Below are 22,076 nucleotides of genomic sequence, written 5' to 3'. Positions count from 1 at the left end.
TCCCGGCATTATGCACTTCGGGATTATGCACCTGACGGAATTATGCACATACAATTATGCAAGTTTGCCTAACATTGGGATTCAATTTATGAAATAATTTTTGAAATACGCCTGAATGTATACTGAATAGTGACGCGGGAAATTTGAAAACAATTTGCTACTTTTTCAGAATAAAACTTTAATTTCTTCTATTAAGGTAATTTTTTTTAAAAATATTCTAACCATTTATTGAAGAACTCTTGCCAAAAAGTACAGTTTGTTTATGCATTTCTATTAAATAGTTGAATCTTTTTGTTTGAACTACTTTTACTCCGCGCGAAATTCGTTCTACGACAGATTTATTTAAAAGAAAGCCTCTGTGGGTATACAAATTTACTCGATGCTTAATGGCATTTCGCGCGTTTTTTTTCGGTCCCGAAAATGTGCATAATGCCGGGATCTACTGTAGTTTTTTTGCATAATCTTTTGGTATCACTAATCTACTAGAGATCAAATTGATTCATAAATCACAAAACCATTTGAAAAACAAAAAAAATCGGTACTAACCGATTCATTACCGATTGTGACTGATGCAGCTGGGTTCAGAATTTCAACGTCTTTCAAAAAATCCAAGTTTAAACAAATCCATTGAAAAATGTGTCCTCCAAAATGGTTCACCTTTGACTTTCAATAATTCAAAATGGCGAATTTTCCAGTATTATGTTTGGAATAAATGTTCGCCTGGACTACCTCTAAAACAAATCCGAAAATTATTGGAAAAGTTTGGGTCAATTTTGACAAAACATGCTTTTTACGGGATAGAGGTAGGATAGGGGAAAAAGGAAAAAAGACCGTCCAGGATCATGTCCACTAATTTGGGGTCATCGAAGACCGGAAGGTGATATCTCTTACCGTTTGACCTCTAGCTCGGGAACAAACTTAAGGCCACGAAAAAAAAATTGTGAAAAAAATTATTCAATAATCGGTACTTAACCGATTCATTACCGATGAAAACCAATGCAGCCGTGTTTGAAATTTCAATAATAATTCCATAAAGGAACTTGGCCTTCTCGCAAGGGGATTTCTAGGCATACATTATTATATTTTTTCTTATACGCGATGAGGTTGTCAGTCCCATGCTCATGGAATCAAGTGCAGTGAAGCTTACTGGATGCAATCCGATCACCTTTAACGCCAGAAAAATTCTTGGTGAACTGAAGGGGATTGATATTGAGGAGATATTGTTTTTTTTTATTGGGGGTCATCGAAGACCGGAAGTCGATATCTCAGACCAATTGACAAAGCAAGAAAATTCTAGATTTGACCACTGAGGAAGGCTTGAAGTCCGAGCCAAAAGCTTTGGGAAGAATCGTCTTTTTCTAAGGTACCCCATCCCCCGACGCTTACTGATTTTCTATTATTTATTACTAACAATATCTGAAGAGAGAATAGATAGTATCAATCAAGTTTTATTAATTTTTATTTCAGTAGAAGAACCCGCTTTTATTAAAATACCTAATACGTAAAATATGTAAAATAATGTACTTTTATTTTCTATTTTATTTTATGTTTTTATTTTTTTAATTTTCTATATCTAAGTCTATAGGTGATTTTAGTAGAGCCCCTTCATTCATTGCATACATTAGAATATATTTTATGGAAATTAAAGATAAAAAAAATTATCTCAACGATGAACTGACGCAACTGACGTAATTGATTTCAGAGGGATATCTCGAGTGATTTCCAGTGAAAAGCTTGGTCACCCTAATACCGGCTTCAGACTGGAGGTTTAGTCCAGTTCCCAAAGGCCTCAAAAATCTTAATAACAAACAATTTTGTTAATTTTTTTAAAATTCTAATGGATAATTTGCCTTTAATATTCAAACCAAAGCAACAATTTTCTGAAAAATCTAGCATGATAAGGAATTAGAGGATTTAAGCCGTATGGCTAAAGCCCAAAATAGACACAGGGATTGTCTTAGGGATCAACCCGAAAAATGAGGATTGGTGTCGATACACTCAGGGATCAAAATCTCAAAATCTTAAATGCATTAAGATTGGAGTAATGGGAAGGTCAGAGTGCATCTTTCTGTACAAAAATCCATTGATATTGCACTTAAGAGGTCTTTCAGTAATCAAAGTGTGGAGATTTAATAGAAATTTACACAGAAAACGCGAATCATTGATCCTAAATTCTCAGTGTATGATACTTAGTTGGGCTGATCCTTTACCGCTAAATTCTTCGAGCTGAGTATTCTCGAGGATCGGTCTGTGTCTATTTTCGGCATAAGCCTCAGGTCTGAAACCCGTATAAGATAAAAACACTTTTTTGGTTTTGCCCAGAGCTTTCGATCCTGATGGAGATCACTGAATTGATTGACCAGTTAAGAAGATCCCTATCAGGATCGAAAGCTCTGGACAAAACCAAAAAAAGTGTTTTCATCTCAGGGTGACTAACCTTTTTCACTGGAAATCACCGAAGTTATCCGTCTGAGATAAAAAGAATAGCTGATGTAATACAAACTGAATAATTAAAAAAATGAAATTTGGTATAAATTGCGGCTGATTTTTCGGTTATGCTGCTTCAATAATTTGGAGAGTGTGACGTATGCAAAATGTAAAATATTTCTTTTCTAGATTTATGGCAAAAAAAAAGAGAAAATTGCTTTTTTATCTCGATATGGTGGCCCAAACATTATTAAGTTGAATATCTGAAAGTAATCTTCGATATTGCGGCTGAAAGCATACGCAACATCTCGAATTTCTTGCCTTTCCTTCTTCCCTTGCCCTTTCCAATGCACAATTTTCTTTCCTTTTTTTTTTGTTTTTTGCATCATCATCCATTGAAGAAAAAGAAAAAAAAATGTTGAGGAAGAATTTATGCAGAGGGAATAAATTTTGGTTATTGTCTGGGGTTTTCAGGAGAATTTGGGAGAAACAAGGAGTGAAGTGGAGAAGCTGAGGAACATCCTCAGGGAAGTCTATTTGCAGTCTCATTCAGCCATTGGTGTGCTGAGAGATCAAGTAAAAGTTATTAGGAATGAATCTGAAAGTGGTAAAAGTGATTTGCACAGTCAATTGAAGACATTGAGTGATGCGTGGGAGATGGTAAAGTTAGAGACGGGAAATCATCAGCAGGAACTGATAAAACGTACAGTTGATCATGAATTGGAGTTGAATGATTTGAAAAAGAATTTAGATAGTAGCAATGAAATGATTATGATGCTGCAGAATGAGAAGAAGGTTCTGGAGGAGGAACATGGGCTAACTGTTAAGAAATTTGAGAGCGTTGTGGAGGAAATGGATGGAAAAGTGAAGAATCTGATGGAGGCAACTGAGGACTATCGGATGAGGGAGGCAAAGGTGAATGAGGAAAAGGAGAAGGTTATCAAGGAGATTACGGAAAAATTGACAAGAGACCACAAATCAGAACTGGAATCTCTTCGTTCGCGCTATAGATTGATGACGAGTATTGAGAGATCACCATCAGATACGAGTCTGGAGAAGATTGAACGACCGGATTTGCTGGAGATGTCTGGACATGAGGCTGTGTTTCAACATACGAGAGAAGAAATGGCTGAACGGGGTTTACCCATTAAGCCATCGGCAGATAGATCACGATGGGAAAGTCGAAGTGGCATTGGTGGTCATCATTTGTTGAGTGGTTCACCAAAATCTCCCTCGCACATGCATGATATTTACAAGAGAATTCTCGATGATAAGGATAATCAATTGGAGCTAATGCGTCAGAGGGAGGATCAATTGCTCAAGGATAATCATACATTGCGGGAAACTATTCAAAATATCACGGAATCCGACGATGGAATGAGTGTTCATGTTCTCAAGGAGAAAATGGATTTCCTGGAGAAGGACAAGACACGCCTGGAGCAGGAACTTGAAATGGAAAAATCAAAACGACTGGAAATGGAGTCTTCCTTTGCCGCGCTGAAAGTGTAAGTACCTGTTTGATTTCTTTTGCTATTATTTCTTTTTTTTCAGAGGGAATTTTAGTCTTATGAACCATATTTTTGTTGGGAATTGAAAGATTATCCCAGGAAAACCTTTTCCAAACACAAAGAACAGGAGTTTTCCTATAGAATCCCGAGGAATCCAAGAAAAATACATTTAGAAACAATTTAAATCAACTTCATTAGCAAGCGGGAGATATTACAGTCAGAAGTGGGATTATAGCTGACGTAGAATGAATGGAAATTTTACAAAGTGATAACATTTTAAAATAAAATTTCTACTTATAAACGGTGACTGTATCAAATTTCGGCCAGATTGCAATTTCGGACATTTCTTTTGTTCCTCAATTTTTCATGAACTTATAGTTTTTGCATACTCTAGAGATTACACAATGCAAAAAACAAAAAAATCTCGTTCCTACGAACGAGGGGAACTGTACCAAATTTCGGCCAGATTGCAATTTCGGACATTTCTTTTGTTCCTCAATTTTTCATGAACTTATAGTTTTTGCATACTCTAGAGATTACACAATGCAAAAAAAAAACAAAAAAGTCGTTTCTGCAAACGAGGGGAACTGTACAAAATTTCGGCTAGATTGCAATTTCGGACATTTCTTTTGTTAATCAATTTTCCATGATATTATATTTTTTGCATACTCTATCTAGATATTACACAGGAAACACAGGAAACAGGGGACTTATGAAATACTCATAAATCGTATAATACTAAAAAAAAGTTTATAAAAGTTTGTATTTTTTCGCAAAATTTGTAACAGGGTTATTTGACGTGCATTGTTTGTTCATTTACAAACATTTTTTTGTAAATGTTCGTAAACACACAAAAACTGTTCGTAAAGTTTTGCCATTTGTTCGTATACTTTCGTCAGACAGACATAAATGTACGTACAAATGTTTTGTAAAAAAAATTGCTCGGCAAGTGGTCAGGTTACGAACTTAGGTTACTTCTAAAAAAAACTACAAACTTTTACAAACATTAGATAGATAGATAAATTTATTCATCAACAATGCTTTCGAAGTAAAGTTTCGTTTTACTGAGATCCCGTGTAGTTTTCAGCGTCTACCGCCGTCTTAGCGTTGGTGACCAAGTTCCAGAGCAAAACGACGGAAAAGCTCTTTCCCAGGTTGTATATGCCAGTCATGTAAAAACATGTTAGAATTAGAACTTTTTTTTTTGAATACACAAAATCCCAATTAAAAAAAGGAAAAAACAAAAACAGAAGATTTTGCTCTGAAACTTGCTTTGCAGCATTTTGAGAGGTTAAAATGACTAGTTCTTACTGAGCTGTAAACCATTTGGAACAAGGTCCCATGATAAAAACAAAAGCAACATAAACACTAATCTTAAAATGCAGAATCAACAAGTCTGGACGAAATTTTTCGCGAAATCATTAAAATGCTCAACACGAAATTTACAGAATATTGAAAGAAAGTAAAAAAAAAAGCAAATAAACAAGAAAAAAGAAGCTAGCGAAAATCTGTAGACCGTTTTGAGATAAAAGAAATGAAGAAAAAAATCATTTAACAAAGAAAACGCAGAGAAAAACAAAAAGAAAACACACTTATGAAGAAGAAAAGAAAATGCATCAGGGAGACTTCGCTCCACGGCCATCCGACCAGACCCGCCAGTAGATGGTCCCGGGAACGATTTGCCTACCTTCATTTTTGTGTGTTATACGATTTAGGAGTATTTCGTAAGTTCCCAAATTTGCCATGACTTCTCTCAATTTCGCCGCGACTTTTCTCAGTTTCGCCGCGGCTGTTCTCATTTTCGCCGCACCTGTTCTCATTTTCCCCGCTTCTTTTTCTGTTTTCGCCGTGATTGTTTCTAACTAAGTGACACTGACACTCACATTTGTTCACATAGCCCCACGATTTAGAAACCTCAAAACGAATTCTTTTTTTGCATATCGTATTTTAATGTTTTAAAAACTTCGAAAACTATTAAAAAATAATTACTACAAGATATCACGTTTTCATTTAAAAAATATATTATTTTGTAAATAGGCAACTCACTGAATTTTTCAAAATATTTTTTAATAAAATTAAATCTGTGGTATGTAACTCACATGAAAAAGTTTACTCGTAAAAATCTTGTTAATTTATATGAATAGGAAACCAAATTTTCGGCTGCCCTTATCGCGATAGAGATTCTTGTAAAATTTTGTAAAAGTATTATCAAAATTCGTACTTTTATTCACCAAAATATGCCTACTACCGTGGTATCACACTAGAGAATTTGACATTAAAATTTTAATGTGATTCACATTAATTGTTGCTGATATGTGTCCTAATGTGCAATTTTCGTCAAGTACTTTTAGAAATCAATTCATTTAGTGATAAAAAAGTGGGCTCGAGTCACAAAAATTGGTTTAATTAGATTAAAATAGCATAAATACGATTGATAAATTAATGATCAAATTAATGAGAATTGAGCAAATTTATGAGCAAAATTTGCTCATTAAATTTTCATCAGGTACTACTTTATTGCAGTCTTTCGGGTAGTTTCTGTGCAACAATTTTCTCACCATTTTATTCGTGATTAAATTGTGATAAAAAGTAGTGCTAATACCTACTACTTATCCCGCACGAGATGGAGAAAGGACAAAAGACCTTGAAAAAGATCGGTGAAAAAGAAAAAAATCGGTGAAAAAGAAAAAGCTAAACAAAAATGTGTTCGATCTATATTTTATATTCCTTCATAAACTTCTAGGATTTCGTGGTCAAATGAGATGGTGGTCGAATTAATTTGAGACTACAAAAAGCCGGAAATACAAAAAATAGAGGCAGCCGATCTGATGGTTTTCAGGCCGTTTGCAACAAATTGAGTCACCAATCGCCGGAACTTACACCTCAGTCGGGATTTGGGTGATATTGGTTCCCTCATTTTTGTAGTCTTCTTTTGAAAATAAAGCCCTACGATTTGAAGCATCTCTTTAAATTTCTCCGAAGTCATCCGGAGAAAATTACTATGTCTAAAAAAATCGCCCCAGAGAATTTCAACGACACCATGTGAAGGTCGCGTTAGGAGCCAATCTCTTGCTCACATCCTCCTTATTTTCGCTTAGCGGGTCCTTTTGCACGACATAAAAGTAGAGTACAGGAGGAAAACTTCCTCTTCTTCACTGAAATCGGTAATTTTCGCTCAAACAACTGAAATGCTTCAAAAATAAAAACACCCATCTGACAACCCGTGTGCCATCGTGACGTGACATTGAGCCCATTGAGCAATTCTAGCAATGTGTCCTGACTAAATCAGCGATTTCGAGTGGTTCTAGAAGTTTTAATGAGCAACTTTTCACTTTAACTTTAATGTGAAATTTTCTAGTGTGATAACTCCGTTAGTAAAGAAATAAAATAAAATTTTAAAATAAGAATAAATAGTAGCCGTACTCACTATGGCGCTGTTATCTTGTAATATCGTTATCTCGTTATCTCGTTATGTTCTCGTAATGTATTTTATAAATGAAAAATTATAACAAGATAACAGATTACGGAGATTACGAGATAACAACGCCATAGTGAGTACGGCTAGTATAAGTATTTTATTAAAAATTTAAAATTTCAGTTAATTTGTGAAGGCTCTAAAAAGTTTGTAGGGGGCGTGGTCTATTTCCATGAAGTGTTGCAGCTCTGAGAATTATTTGCTATTGAAATTGAACTTTTTTACTGCTCAGTAAAGATTCATTCTCTTTTTCTTTAGGGTTTTTTTTTAAAGAAATATCCTTTAATTAATCACTGATTCTATAGAAGGCGTGGCTTAATATGATTCTTGGGCGGAGTTTACTTAAGAGTTTGAATACTAGGGGAAAATGAGGCAGCTTTCAATGTGAGGCAGCTTTGAAATTGGGTTTTTTCACCTATTTTTTTTTTTTTTTAATAAAATTGAACATAACAGATTCAGAAGCTAAATTACATTATGATATTCGTAGCTCAGTTCTAATTAAACACAGGGAAATCCTATCTTTCTATCCTATCTTTTATTTACAAGATTAATAAAATCAGAAACATTATCCTGATCAACAGAAATACCCCAGAAAGCACAGCAGTGAGTCCTGATCAAATGACGAGAAGCGGAGCTAGGTCAAAGATGTCCGCGAGTGTCCTGGGCAAAGGATTAATCAGTGTATCGACGTGTTCGAAGGGCGATTTGGTGTTTGTTGTTTGGAATTCAGCCCACGAGCAATATATTATTGTTCAAGTGAGTGGAATAATTTCCAATTTGTTTATTATGAATAATTTATTTATAGAGGAGACACATTTTATTTGTTGTTTGTGCACAGGATGCTTCTATTCTCTACTTCCTCCATGGAGAAAGTTACAATACCCTCAAACTTCCTCGTCTTGTCGCCAATGAGACTCCGACTGTGACCCATGTGATAGCTAAAGTGATTGAGAAGGAGTATTGTGTGGCAAGGAAGGTGAGATATTATTTTCTAATCCTTACAACATAATCGTAAAATGTTTGTTTTCTTTCCTTTTTGGTGGAACTTTTCAGGATGAAAATAGGTATAAAGTTAGTAAGGGTACGAAATTCTATCGTGTTAAAGTGGAACCGAGATCTTCATCTCCTTTACTCTGGGAAGCTGCATCACGTGCAGCTCGAAAGCATGAATGTAAGTTGGATTTTTCATTTTATTTAATCTTTCAATTTGTTTTTATTATATTATGTTTTTATCTTGTTTATCTTATTTTTATTATTTCATTTTTATCCATTTCCCATACACTGAGAAAAAAAGAGGGTGCAATTAATTTTTTTCCTCGTAACTTTAACACTTTTTAGGTTTAAAATAATTTTTAATGTTAATTTTACACCTTTTTAAGGGTAAAATTAACATGAAAAAGGGTAACTTTAACCCCCAATACACCTAAAAAGGGTAATATTTACACCGATTTCCGATCAATACTGCAGGTTAACATTAACATTTCCGGAATGTTATTTTAACTTTTTCGGATTTCTCTCAGTCAGTATACTTACGATCGCCTTCGCATTTACTAGATTACCTTGTTTGCAATACCAATTTGATAATACTTCTAGAAATTTAAAGAGATTTTAGAGATTTCTATGAAATTTTGAGAAATTGGTCTTTACTAAAATAATTGTTTTTTTTTAATCAATTGAAACAGTTTTCATATTTGTGTTTCCTATGAAGGTTCTCAAAAAAATCCCTGAAATTTATTATTTTAGTAGGCCTATTCATAGGAAAAAATTGTTAAAAATTCTAAAAGAAAATTCTCGTGAATTTTATTAAATTTGTAGAAATTTTCCTTTTAAAAGTTTAGGGAGAAGTGAGGCACTGTGGTTACAATAAAACCGGAGTTAAGATAAGTAAAATTTCACAAAATTTAAACCAGCATATCTCCAGTTCCATTTTACGAGTTAACTTTAATTTTAAAGCTAATTGCAAGTAGGGGAAGAGCTCATAATTTTGGACAGTTTATAAATTTGGACAATTTGAGGGTAAAATTGGACACTAAAAATATATTGATTAAAATTTGGAATTTTCATTTCAATATTTGATGAATAATGAATTCTATCTAAATATTTGTTCTTTTTAGAATATTTTAACACTAAATTCGATAAATTTTGAATATGATTGGAGTTAAATTGTTGAGTTGATTCACCAGAGAGGTGATACTTCTTATTTTGGACGGGTGTTTTTTCTCGAAATTTTGTAAAGTTTAAGCTTTTGTGATGACTAGATTGAATAAATTCCTAGAGAAATAAAGGAGCATAATTTCTATGAACGAAATGCAGTGAGAAAAGCTTAGAAAGAGTCCCGGAAGGGCCAGTGAATGCGCGAATTCGCGCGTAGTTGGAGTACCGAAATCAACTTACTTTAATGAATGATATGGAGAGTTTCTGGACTTCTTACGGTTCCCTTTCATAAACAGGAAGAGCACATGGTCAGATAGGTTCCTCAAACGAAGAACAATGGGCATCCTATTGAGGCGGATTAGCTGTCTAAAATTACAAACAAACTGTCCAAATTTACAATCAATTTGTCCAAAATTCGAGTCAAATTCACCTCTACATATCAATTCACTTTTAAACGTATTAAGACTAATTTTAGTAAAAACAAAGACGATAAACAACTTGCCAAGTTTTTAAACAAACCTTCTGAAAAGACAATAATAAAAAAAATCAATTAGTATTGAAAATATAGCACTTCAAACTTGGAACATTGATGCTTATGAGCACTGTGTTTAAAATTATGAGCTTTTCTCCTACATTTTAAACCTTTTAAACACTGAAAAATGCCAAGGTACGCTTTGAGAATTTCAAATTTGATCTCAAGGTTGATCTGCAAGAATGTCCATTTTGTAAAATTAGTTACTAAAAAATTAGCCTAAACTTTCATGCGTAAATTTCCTTGAGCATCAGCCTGAGTCTATTTGGGACGTAATGCATAGACTTCTTAGCTTTTAACTCTTTCGCGTCCCACTTTTACTCAGCAGATGAATTCATGTAAAATTGAGTTTTTCCTAATGCTTTATGATCAAATATAATAGTTCAGAGAGGAAAAATAATTTCCATTGCGTGAAAACTCGGAAAAACCTCGGGTCATATATGACCCTATTGTTCTCAAGGGAAGTGTACATACCATTTCCAAAATCTATATCACGGGCTTTTTAAGAGTTTTTTTTTGTTTGAAGTTATTAATTTGGCCAAAACCATGGCAAACTGGATTGTCTTGATGAACACTGTACTCCTGGTGTTCAAGGAATCTTCCTGGTAATCCCTTGAACAGTCACTGTCACAATATTTTGAGTGGTATTTGGCAAAAATAAACTTATCTACATATTTATTCACACACAATACAATTGCACAGTAAGAGACACTTGCAGAATACTCTAAAATATTTCAAAATATGTTATAATTCATCAGATATAAGATGAAATGTCCAGGAGCAAGATGTCCCACCTGCATTTCACGAAGAAAAACAATGTCCCAACTACATTTCGCTGTAGATTTGGCACGAAAACACTGTTACCCTTGTGGACAATAGGGTCATATATGACCCGGAAAATTCTACACGCTTTTCTGGAAAATTGAGAGTAGTTTATTATATCAAAATATGCAATATACAATCTTTGGATATTCTATTTTGTGTTTCTAAAGAACTTTTTGCTGAAAAAAATAAATTATAAAAAATTTTGAAAAAGAAATATCTGAATATCTGGAGTCTTGAGAAAATTAGCCAAGTATCTTACATCCTTCTACTATGATGTCGTGCACAAACCGATAGATTTCAATTTATGTATATAGTCAAAAAAATTGTTTTTTCCCCGGGTCATATATGATCCTAATGACGCGAAAGAGTTAAGAAAGAAAAAGATGTGAATTTTGACTTTATGAAATTTTCCTGTTCCTGATCTAAAAGTTTTGCCGGAACCATGAACTATTTTAAGCGATCTTTTGAGTGATTTAAGAATCGGTTTAAATCAATTGTGAACCGGTAAATTCAAGCAAAAATTGCGTAGTGAAAAAGACTTCAGAAAAACCCTCGAACTATTGAACAGTTTCTATTTCCTGAAGAAATATAATTTTGGATGCATTGTCACTTTTTTTTTTTGAACGAAAACACATTTTTAAAATATTTCAATTCAATTCAATTCAATTGAATTCGATTCAATTTATTGATATTTCAATTTAATGTTCAATTGTTGGGGCAGTATCTCAGTCTGGGTGTCCATCTGTGAGTCAGTCAACGAGCACAGAGTTGCCCAGTAGCTCTTCCATTCCCCCAACGTCATCCGTTCATCTGATGGATTCTTTTGCACAAACCGAAAGCCTCGATACGTTGATTGAGGATGTGGCTACGGCCAAGGATATGGTGGATTCTGGTGTTGATGCTCAACAGAAGAGTGTCTACAAAGAGCGAAATATCAGTGTGACGGAGGAAGATGAGCCAGTATCATTGTCCGATCAGCGCTACATCAGTGTCAGTGAAGAGGATGAAGCTGCTGTGGAGAACGCCAGTGAGGTAGGAGATCATTTTGGCATTCAGTGTGATCATCAACATTTTCGAATGTAACTCTTACAAATTATTTCCCCTAAAAAAGTATCATGAAATTGGGCAGAATGTGAAAGAAAATATTAATTTGCTTTAAACTTGCATATTGAGTAATAATGTTGGAAAATAGGGGAAAATTCATAATTAAGAGAGAGAGAGAGAGAGAGGCTTCATCCATTAATGCTGTCTCGTTCGTGCCTCATTGAATTCAGAGTGAAGAAAAATTAATAAGAAAAATTACAACCATAGTTATTACACATATAAATTTAATAATCTGGTAGGAAGGTGTCTATGTGGTATTGAGGAAAGCAGAAGGTAGCTTATCATCACTAATTACATGGCTTTTGCTCGGCTTCAATTAATACAGCAACATCCGCATTAGACAATTTTTAGCATTAGATGGGCATAAAGAGCTAACATTTTTGTTCGTGTTCTCATGATGCAAATGCTGCAAAAATCATTTGTATTTTTGCAAGATTTTTATTTTTTTGAGTAATATTAACTGCTTTTTTCTGTCTTTCTCCTTTTTTTCTGGCAAGTCTACAATTTTCTGTTCTAAATTTTAAAATTTAAACACTATCCATGTGGAATTTATAAATATTTCGTTCCACAAAATATTTCAGTCAAATGGCGTTCTCTGATTGGCTGGAATGCCTGGAAGGAGTCAAAGTTTCAGCCAATCAGAGAATACTAATTAAATTTTGTAGGAATCTTTAAAATGTGATTATTTGGTAAAACATTTCGTTTTTAATTTGAATAATTTCAAGGTTTCTAGAGAGAGAGCACAAATTTAAAGAACGAATTTAATAAAAATCCATGTTGATGACAAAAATCAATCAAAGAAATTACAAAGAAATTTTCCAAAAAAAAAAATCCAGGGCGATGCAAACTTTACTAAATCATTTTATAATTAGTTATTCAAATTTTGTTTTTTATGAACATTTTTACAGATTAAAGTTTTTCATGTTAGGATAAGTGTGCCAAATTCCGGCCAGTTTGCAATTTCGGCCACCTTTTTTGTTCCTCGAATTTCCATGAACTTTTAGATTTTACGTACTCTAAAAATTATACAATGCAAAAGAATAACAACAAATGTAGCTTCGACAAACGAGATGACGTGAAAAACACATTGGAAGAATTCCCGAAGGGCAAGGAACTATGACAATGAACGTGGCCGAAATAGGGTACCAAAGCTATGTCTACATTTTTATTTATTTTAAAATGTATTAAGAATGATTTTAAAGTAAATAAAGACGATAAACTGTCTGCAAGGTTCTAAGCAACACTCCTTAAGTAGAAGGAATAAAAAAATCAATTTCTATTAAAGATATTACATTTCAAACTTGAGACTTTGGCACTTGTATGCAACTATGCCGAAATTTGGCACACTTACCCTATAGCAGAATAATAATATCAATTCTCCTAAACGCTTTAATACTTAACCAATTATATACCCTCCAAAAGCTGTGTAATATTGAATTAAAATCGGAACCTCGTAGTGAAATGAAATCCGTATAATTTTTTTTCACGCCGTAAAAAACAACCGTAATAGTGGTAATTTTGGGAAACGTGTAATTTTTATATTGTGTAATTGAGAATGTGTAATTTTTAAAACACGTAATTCTGTGTATGTAGTTTTACAAATGTGTCTCTGGCAGCAAAAGAATGCTACAGTCGATACTATTTCCACTGACTCCAATTTTATCATTTTCACTGTCTTTCTACAGAAATGTGTAAAATGTAATTGAAAAACGTGTAATTTCGAAAGTTTAATTTTTTTTATATTGAAGTTCATTCTGATATTTTTGCAATTTAAATTAGACACCAGAATATATTCGTGGTAGTTTCTGAAATGGTGATCTTCAAATTGAAAATTTGTGTTAAAACGAATCAAGTACAGTTGCAAATTTTCCAGCCGGTGTGTGATTTTTTTTCCAAATTCTAAATCTGCATTAGAGGACATCCATCCTCGAAACGTCGCGTCCAGGGCCATAACATTTCCTATGTTTCCCATATGTTTCTAGCGTGCCGAAGAAACTTTTGGGTTTATTAGCTGTTTTCTGCCAGTGTAGAATGAATTAGCAAATAATAGTAATACAAAATAAAAGACTATTTAATATAGAATAGGCAACCGAAACCTCCAAATTGGCAACTTACGTAGTTTTGGAGATATCTCGTGAAATGTGTACGAAAACAGGGAAAAATTTACACTAAAATCGGTCGCATTTTTCAGAGCTAAGTCATGAAGAATTAAAAAGAAAAAATCAAGAAAGGTATAATTACGGTCAACGATTTGGTAATTTATAGTAATGGAAAACCAGTGACCATTAGGGAAAAGAAGCTAGTAGTAACACTGTATCAGTTTATTGTAGGTGAGATTCTTAAGGGAGCGACTGAATTAGGAGGTAAAAATTGCCTTTTTTCGCGATTTTTTTTGAAGAAGGAAACGACAAAGCTTGATGACATTTTTCGTATATTGCCCAACGCACTATAACTTTTGTTTAGTAAACATGTTTTTGACATTTCAATGAGAGTGAGTGAGAGCTAAATATCGTCATCTCGCTCACTCTCACAGGAAATTTTGAAAACATGTTTACAAACAAAAGTTATTGTGCGCTGGTCATAATGTTTTTAACTCATATTTAAAGTGCTTAAATAAATGTTTTAGAAAAAAATATTACAAAATGACGGACTAATAAGGCTTTACTGTTCTTGCTCAGGAAGGTCAAGAAGCTGTTTTACCCATATAAATTTGATAATAGCTCTCCTAGCGGTGGTTTCATTAACTTTAGAAAGGAGAAAAGACCAGGATTAAGAACAAATCCTGCTCTCAAGAGCAACTCAACAAGGTTTTGGAAACCTTTCGTCGCGGTTTCACTTACACTGTTTGTTTCCAATTAGAAACTTTCCCTTGTCTCCATTTGGATTAATTTGTTTCCAATAGCAGCATTTTGCACTAGTGTAATTTTCTTGTATTTAAGAAGTTTTCAAATTATATTTAAAGAATTTTCACTAAACAGTAATATTCTAGAAGTGTCTAGGATTAAATTTATGTAATTGTCTTCAAAAAAAAAATATGAACTTAATGTGTTGGATCTTCTGTCAAAGTTAAAGCGTCTGGAAATGATTTTGAATTAGGACATTTATCCTACTCCCCTTTATTTTCCCTAATGGTCATCGGTTTTTCCATTCATTGTTATAAATTATTATTTGAAATAAATGATGAAGTTTTTGAAGTCGTACTTTGAAAATAAAATCGCTCGTAAAAATCTTGTAAAATATTGTTGCCACACATAGAAAAGTAACAAGATATTTAGTTATCGCCATTAGGATTTTTGTAAAATCTTGTATACGAACATTTTCAAAATATTTTTAATTAACGAAAAATGGTTCAGAAATGGTCTTCAAAGTTCTATTTTGTGATTTTCTGAGTGGGGCGTAAAGTGGAAGCAAATTTTGGAAAGGAAGTATATAGTATCCAAAATTTCAAATAGAATATCATGTGTGTAAGAAAGAGTACACTCTAATGGAGTAATACGATGAATAAGATATTACTGTTCGTATTAATGGCTTTCTGAATCGTATTACAGACGATTCGAGTAATTTTCCATGCGTGCCCACTGTGATTCGGTCAGTTTTCGAGCGAAACGCGAGAGAGAGGCAAGATAAAACGCATGCTATCCTTTGTTGGCATTCTCGCAACTTTCTGAACTGCGAGAAAGCCAAAAAAAAAAGATAGCAAGTGTTTTATCTTGCCTCTCTCTCGCGTTTCGCTGGAAAACTGACCGAATCACAGTTGGCACGCATGGAAAATTGTTCGAATTGCCTGTAATACGATTCAGAAAGCAATTAATACGAACAGTAATATCTTATTCATCGTATTACTCCATTAGAGTGTACTCTTTCTTACACACGTGATATTCCATCTGAATTTTGAATACTATATACCTCTCTCTCTCCGGCTTTTCTTAATATTAATATTAATCTTATATGTGACACCGCGGTGAAGCTCACTGGATGCAATCCGAACACTTTTAACGCCAGAAAAAAAAATCCTGGTGACTTGAAGGGGATTTGAACCCGGGGCACTTGCATAATAAAGCGAGTGCTCTTCCACTTGACTATTGCTGGTTCTATAAACTTTACGAGTTCTAGAAAATTGTCGGCTATTTGAAGACCTTTAATTTTTTCCTTATGAAGAATTCAATCCGTTTAGTTGAATTCGAGTTAAAGTGACCTAAGTATAAAAAACCTATAGGAAACGTTTTGCCTACTTTACAGGCGCAAAAGAGAACTTAAACAAAAGAATCAAATTTATTGCATATTTTGGTTTATTTTGGGTAAAATCAATAAAGTTGCATCGCCCTTGCTAAGTTTGATATGTTCATTTGACATCATTTGAATAGCCTGCATTGCCTGAGCCTGATGTTATGATGCTATCAGTAGATTTTTTTTTAATACACCCTACATAACATGCTTAACATATCGTGGTTATCACTGAAACTTTCTGGTATTTTTCCATGGATATTTTTTTAGTTTTATTGATTTACAAAGTAAAAAAATCGCATGCATTCAATGAAGATTTCTTTTTGTAGTGTGAAATGGGATATTCTGCATTCGATACATTTTATTTTCTCAGTATTTGAGATGAATAATAGAGTTATTATTTTTTTTATTAATGTGCTTAAATGCACATTTATGCAGGTATCAAGTCCATTTCTTGTCCATTTGATGTCCGACCAAGAGGATTCGGATGAATATCGGTCATTAGAATCTAAAGATGGCAGCGATTAATCAATAAAAATCAACGATTTCAGCAATTTTAGAATCAGAAAGAAAATCTCTTAAATGTAGTTTAAAAAAAATATTATGAAAATACTTTTGAATAAAAAAAAAAGAACATCAGAAAATAAAAATAAAGTCAAATCTCTTAGGTGACTCGCATAGAGCTTATTCTAGTAAAAATATTTTTTTTTAATAAGAGGCAATGTTTCTTGAAAATTCTAGTAATCTGCTAGAATTTGAACTTTTTCTAGTAATCTACTAGAATTTTTACAAATAAAAGCTTCTATTTCGTTTAAAAGGAACGAGAGTAAAATATAATTTTTGCGCGAAAAAGCTCTGTGCGAAGCCCATTAGTCTCTTTTTTTTCATTTCATAATGCATGTGAAACTACAAATTATTTATAATGTAGGCAATTTTACTATTCTTGTGTCTATTTTCTATTGAAGAAAAAAAGATAGAGAAAACTGCCCTAAGGCAAAAGATATGACTACACAAATTGAAATGGAAGTTCTATAGATGATAATAATGCTCTAGATTTATGGTGTTGGGTGACAAGAAAATTCTTTACTGTAAATTGAGAAAAATTACAAGCATTTTTCTTCATTTCTCAAATTATTTTCCACAAATTTAATAATTCTGCACACTTTCATCGTCATTTTAGTTATTTGTTTCTAATGAAAGATGCTGCAAAGTAATGCTAAAATTTCATGAAATAACGACAAAACATTTTTGTTTTTAGAGCGATTTTTCGTCTTTGAAGGAGTCAATTAAAAGTTTCGTCGAATGATGATAGATTTTTCTTTCACAATTCTTTATTTATTTGTGAAGTTATTTTAATTGCGCCTAACTAGAGGATACAGCAAATTTAATTGATTATTTTTTTTTATAAAAAATTCATGACCGTGATGTCACATATAAGATTAATATTAGTATTAAAAAAAGCCGGAAAGAGAGGTACATACTATGCAAAATTTAAAATGGAAAATCACGTGTGTTAGAAAGAGTACACTTTAGTGGAGTAATATGATGAGTAAGATATTACTGTTCGTATTAATTGCTTTCCGAATCGTATTATATAGACGATTCGAGCAATTTTCCATGAGTGCCAACTGTGATTCGGTCAGTTTTCGAGCAAAACACGAGAAAGAGGCAAGATAAAACACTTGCTATCTTTTTTTGACATTCCCGCAGTTCAGAAAGTATTAATCTTAACATTACATGGTCATCATAACCATGTCACATATAAGATTATTATTAAGATTAATACTTTCTGAACTGCAAGAATGGCAAAAAAAGATAGCAATTGTTTTATCTTGCCCCTCTCTCGCATTTTCCCTTTGCGTACAAGGTTGGCAGCAATATAATCGCTCGAAAACTGACCGAATCACAGTTGGCACTCACGGTAAATTGCTCGAATTGCGTAAGATACGATTCAGAAAGCAATTAATACGAACAGTAATATCTTACTCGTCGTATTACTCCACTAGAGTGTACTCTTTCTAACACACGTGATATTCCATTTGAAATTTTGCATAGTATGTACCTCTCTTTTCGGCTTTTCTTAATACTAATATTAATCTTATATTTGACACCACGGTCACGACCATGTCACATATAAGATTAATGTTAAGATTATTACTTTCTGATCTGCGAGAATGCCAGAAAAAGATAGCAGGCGTTTCATCGTGCCCTTCCAGCTGCGAACACGAGCGTACAAAGTTGTCAGACATGGAAACTACGCTAAAACTGCCTGAAATACAGTTGGCACGCGTGGAAAATTGTAGGATATCTTTTCTAACATACGTATTCTTCTTTTTAAAATTTAGTATACTAGGGTAAATGTGCTAAATTTCGACCAGCTTTATTTTTCAGCCACTTTGAGTGTAATTTCGGCCAAGCATTTAAATGTTTTACAGTAATGGATTTAATCTTCTAATAATCAATGAATTTATTTTGCTTTTAAATATTTATTCATTTTTGGATGCGTTAACACAGAAATCGTTAAATTTCAGGTATAATTTGAATTAAATTGTGTTGTAGAAACTCAGTGTGGAAAGAGTCTTACAAACAAATGTGACAGATCGATTGTGATTCTAGCAATTGGCTATATGGACCCGAGTGAGTCCGACAGCCTTACATAAAACAGAAGAAGAAGATGAAGAAGATTCTAGCAGTCTTGATTTGTGGTGAAGTACAGAGGGTTTTCCTTCGATGTTTTTCATGAAAATGATTAGTTTTCATTAAAGATTCTTTCTGTTTAAGTTACTAGTGAATCTTTCTTTAAATTTCGGGTAAAATTTCCCAGCTGGATCCTGTATTTCGCGCAAAAAAGTATAGACTTTGGGAGCGTCTCTCCGAAGAAGTGATGTTGCCAATTCCGGCAACATCTTTTGCTTTCCTCAATTTCTTATTGAGGAACATCGCCTGAGGAAAAAAACATCGCTTCTATGAAAAAGATGATGAATAGGCATTGGAAGAGTTTAGGAAAAGCAAACTGCTACGGGAATCTGTGCGTAAATTTGGGATGCCAAGGAAAACTCTTCAGGGAAAATTACACGGAAGATCTCAGGGCTTTTGGGTCATATAAACGTATTAAACTAAATATTAAACTCGTTCCGGATGACGTTTTGAAATTTTCTATCATTGCTTCATAAAAGCTGGTCAGAAAAAAGGTGGCCGGTATTACACTCAAAGTGGCCGGAATACCACTCAAAGCAATGTCTATATTTTTATTAATTTTTCAATATTTTAGGAACTGATTTAAACACTGAGAAAAAAAGAGGGTGCGATTAACATTTTTTCCTCAGAAATTTAACACTTTTTAGGTGTAAAAATATACTAAAATTTTTTAATTCTAATTTTACGCCTTATTAAGGGTAAAATTAACATGAAAAAGGGTACCTTTAACCCCTAATACACCTAAAAAGGGTAATATTTACACCGATTTTTGATCAATACCGCAGGGTAAAATTAACATTTCCGGAATGTTATTTAAACTTTTTAGGATTTCTCTCAGTGAAGAAAACAAATATGATAAACTAGTTTTTCAAGGTTCCATACAACTTTGTTGAGACTTCAGTGTGGGCAATTTGCTTACGAGAAATATGACACACTGGTAAAAATAAAAGGGTCAAATTGATCCTTTTCAACAAAAATTTATCATATGTGATCCTTTAAAAGGTTAACTTGAATCTTTTGAAATTTTATATGCATATTTATCATGATAGATTATGTTTTATCGTAAATTTATTCCTCCTATCATATTTCTTTTATCTGAGCGAACACGATAGATGACTTTTTCATTGTTTTTATTCGTTTATTCCGGAGATAAATAGGTGTCAAAACAGTGAACCTTTCAAAGGATCATCGGCGAAAATTTTATTTTTACCAGTGCAGGACTTCGTGTTCGTAAAATTTTGTCATTTGTTCGTAATTTTTTGGTGGATAAAATATATTACGAACAAATGACAAAATTTCACAAAATTTTTTTGTGTGTTTACGAACATTTGCAAACAAATGTTTGTAAAAGTACAAAACTTCCTCGTGAAGTAGATTATGTTACGTACAATGTTTGTGAAAAAAGTACAAACTTTTATAAACTTGTTTATGGGTTATAAGATTTACGAGCATTTTGTAACTCCTCAATAAGAATTCACAAACATTTACGTACAATTTTGCAAAATATTTTATTTATGTGTAGTGAAAATACAAATTTTTGTGTTAAACTGTTCAAGGTTTTATTGATTGGAACTACTTTCAACCTCCTTTTGTAATTTCATACAAAGGAATGAAAAAATTTGCACTCCCTCTTTACAACGTTTATTACAAGTTTGTGGAAATAAAAAAATAGAAATGTTTGCTGTTTTTGCTTATCTTAGGCATACAAATTTCATAATCAGGATTGGAAAAATCTATATCACGGAGATCAAGATTTATAACGAAGTTTGTAAAAGTTTGTTAAAAGGAGGTAATTTTAATTTTTATATCAGAAAAGTTCTATCATTTTGTTATAGCAAACCTTAAGGAGAATTAAAAATTTCAAAATTACCTCCCATTGACAAATTTTACCACCTTATCGTTATAAATCTTATTGTTCTAGAATATTAATTGACTCCAAAGCACAATATTAACGATCACATTTGTTCTTCATTTTCTTTTGCTTCTTAGTTAGTAATTTTCAGATTTTATTGTCACCCAATGATTTGACTTAAATCTTTCCATTCTTTCATATTTACAATTCCCTCTGATTCACTATAATAAAATAAATAGTTATAGATAAATAATGAAAAATGAAAATATAAGTTCTAAATTGACGTTCAAACTGCAATTTCAGAGACCGTCAAGCGGTGGTAGTATTGGAATTTTCACGCTAATCGAATCGTTTTTGACACCAATGCAATTGTAAGAGATCTTCATTTTACTGTTTTTTTTTTTAAATACCTAATTACTGTCACGGTTTAGTAGTTTTTCAAATTGCCAGAATTAAAAAAAAAACACACACAAGATAAAGGATTAAAAAATTAATTTTATTTTCTAAAAAGAAAGAGAAATAATTAAATATAATTAGTTTGCAAGAGAGTGAAGAATTATCAGGAGATCCTTTTTGAAAAAGACATTTCTTAAGTGCGACCTAGAATAACTATTACCTTTGAACTTTGAACCCATTAGAAATGTGTTCTTAATAATTATTTTTATTTTAAGATTTACACAGAAAATTAAATAGACATTCATAAATAGAAAGTCAGTTCGTTTTGTTAGGACTAAATGAACAAAAAAAAATTAAAATGAAACAAAAATAGCTGGAATTTCTAATGACAATCATTCGATACCATCCAAAGAGGTTACCTTTTCTATAAAAGAATATATCATTTTGATTATTAGAGCTGTATTCTATTTGACGTTTTTGTATTTTAATTGAATAATTTTAATTTTGTAAAAATTACGCCGATTCTAAATATGTATATATCCCAAAATCGCAAAAATTAAGTTACGACGAATACTGATTTAACTGACGATTTGTAAAACCATTTTTAAAATTTCCCTAAATGTATGCAAATATTTTTTCACTCAAAGCGGAACTACCTGTAATGGTCGACAAGTTCTACACTAAAAAAAAAAACATTTCGTAAATGTTTGTAAATTCCTATTGGAGATTTACGAAAGCTTTTAAATCGTCTAACCTACAAACAAGTTTGTAAAAGTTTGTACTTTTTTCACAAACATTGTTTGTAAAATTATTAGTTGACGAGCATTTTTTGTACTTCTACAAACATTACTTTGTAGATTTTTGTTTGGCAAAAAAATACGA

At 32.7% G+C, this 22,076-nt stretch overlaps 2 protein-coding genes across 4 annotated transcripts in view; one reads left to right on the top strand and one right to left on the bottom strand.

Annotated features, from left to right (window-relative positions):
* Nucleotides 1-22,076, bottom strand: part of LOC129806475 (GTPase-activating protein skywalker) — a 341,214-nt gene that overhangs the window by 236,901 nt on the left and 82,237 nt on the right. The window lies entirely within an intron of this gene.
* The window catches only part of LOC129806466 (RB1-inducible coiled-coil protein 1), a 139,163-nt gene that overhangs the window by 46,060 nt on the left and 71,027 nt on the right, over nt 1-22,076 (top strand). The window contains exons 11-16 of one of the 3 annotated variants that reach the window (XM_055855085.1): nt 2,902-3,932; nt 7,992-8,166; nt 8,249-8,386; nt 8,464-8,581; nt 11,643-11,953; nt 16,688-16,777. In XM_055855085.1, the coding sequence (XP_055711060.1) occupies nt 2,902-3,932; nt 7,992-8,166; nt 8,249-8,386; nt 8,464-8,581; nt 11,643-11,953; nt 16,688-16,777 (1,863 nt within the window). Of the gene's footprint in view, nt 1-2,901; nt 3,933-7,991; nt 8,167-8,248; nt 8,387-8,463; nt 8,582-11,642; nt 11,954-16,687; nt 16,910-21,101; nt 21,503-22,076 lie in introns of those variants that run through there. The other 2 variants (XM_055855086.1, XM_055855084.1) reach the window with 2 other exon arrangements.

The sequence above is a fragment of the Phlebotomus papatasi genome, chromosome 3 (genome assembly GCF_024763615.1).
Source record: "Phlebotomus papatasi isolate M1 chromosome 3, Ppap_2.1, whole genome shotgun sequence".
NCBI classification, from domain to species: domain Eukaryota; kingdom Metazoa; phylum Arthropoda; class Insecta; order Diptera; family Psychodidae; genus Phlebotomus; species Phlebotomus papatasi.
The sequence above is the reverse complement of the archived record's forward strand: the minus strand, read 5'-3'. Positions and strand labels throughout refer to the sequence as shown.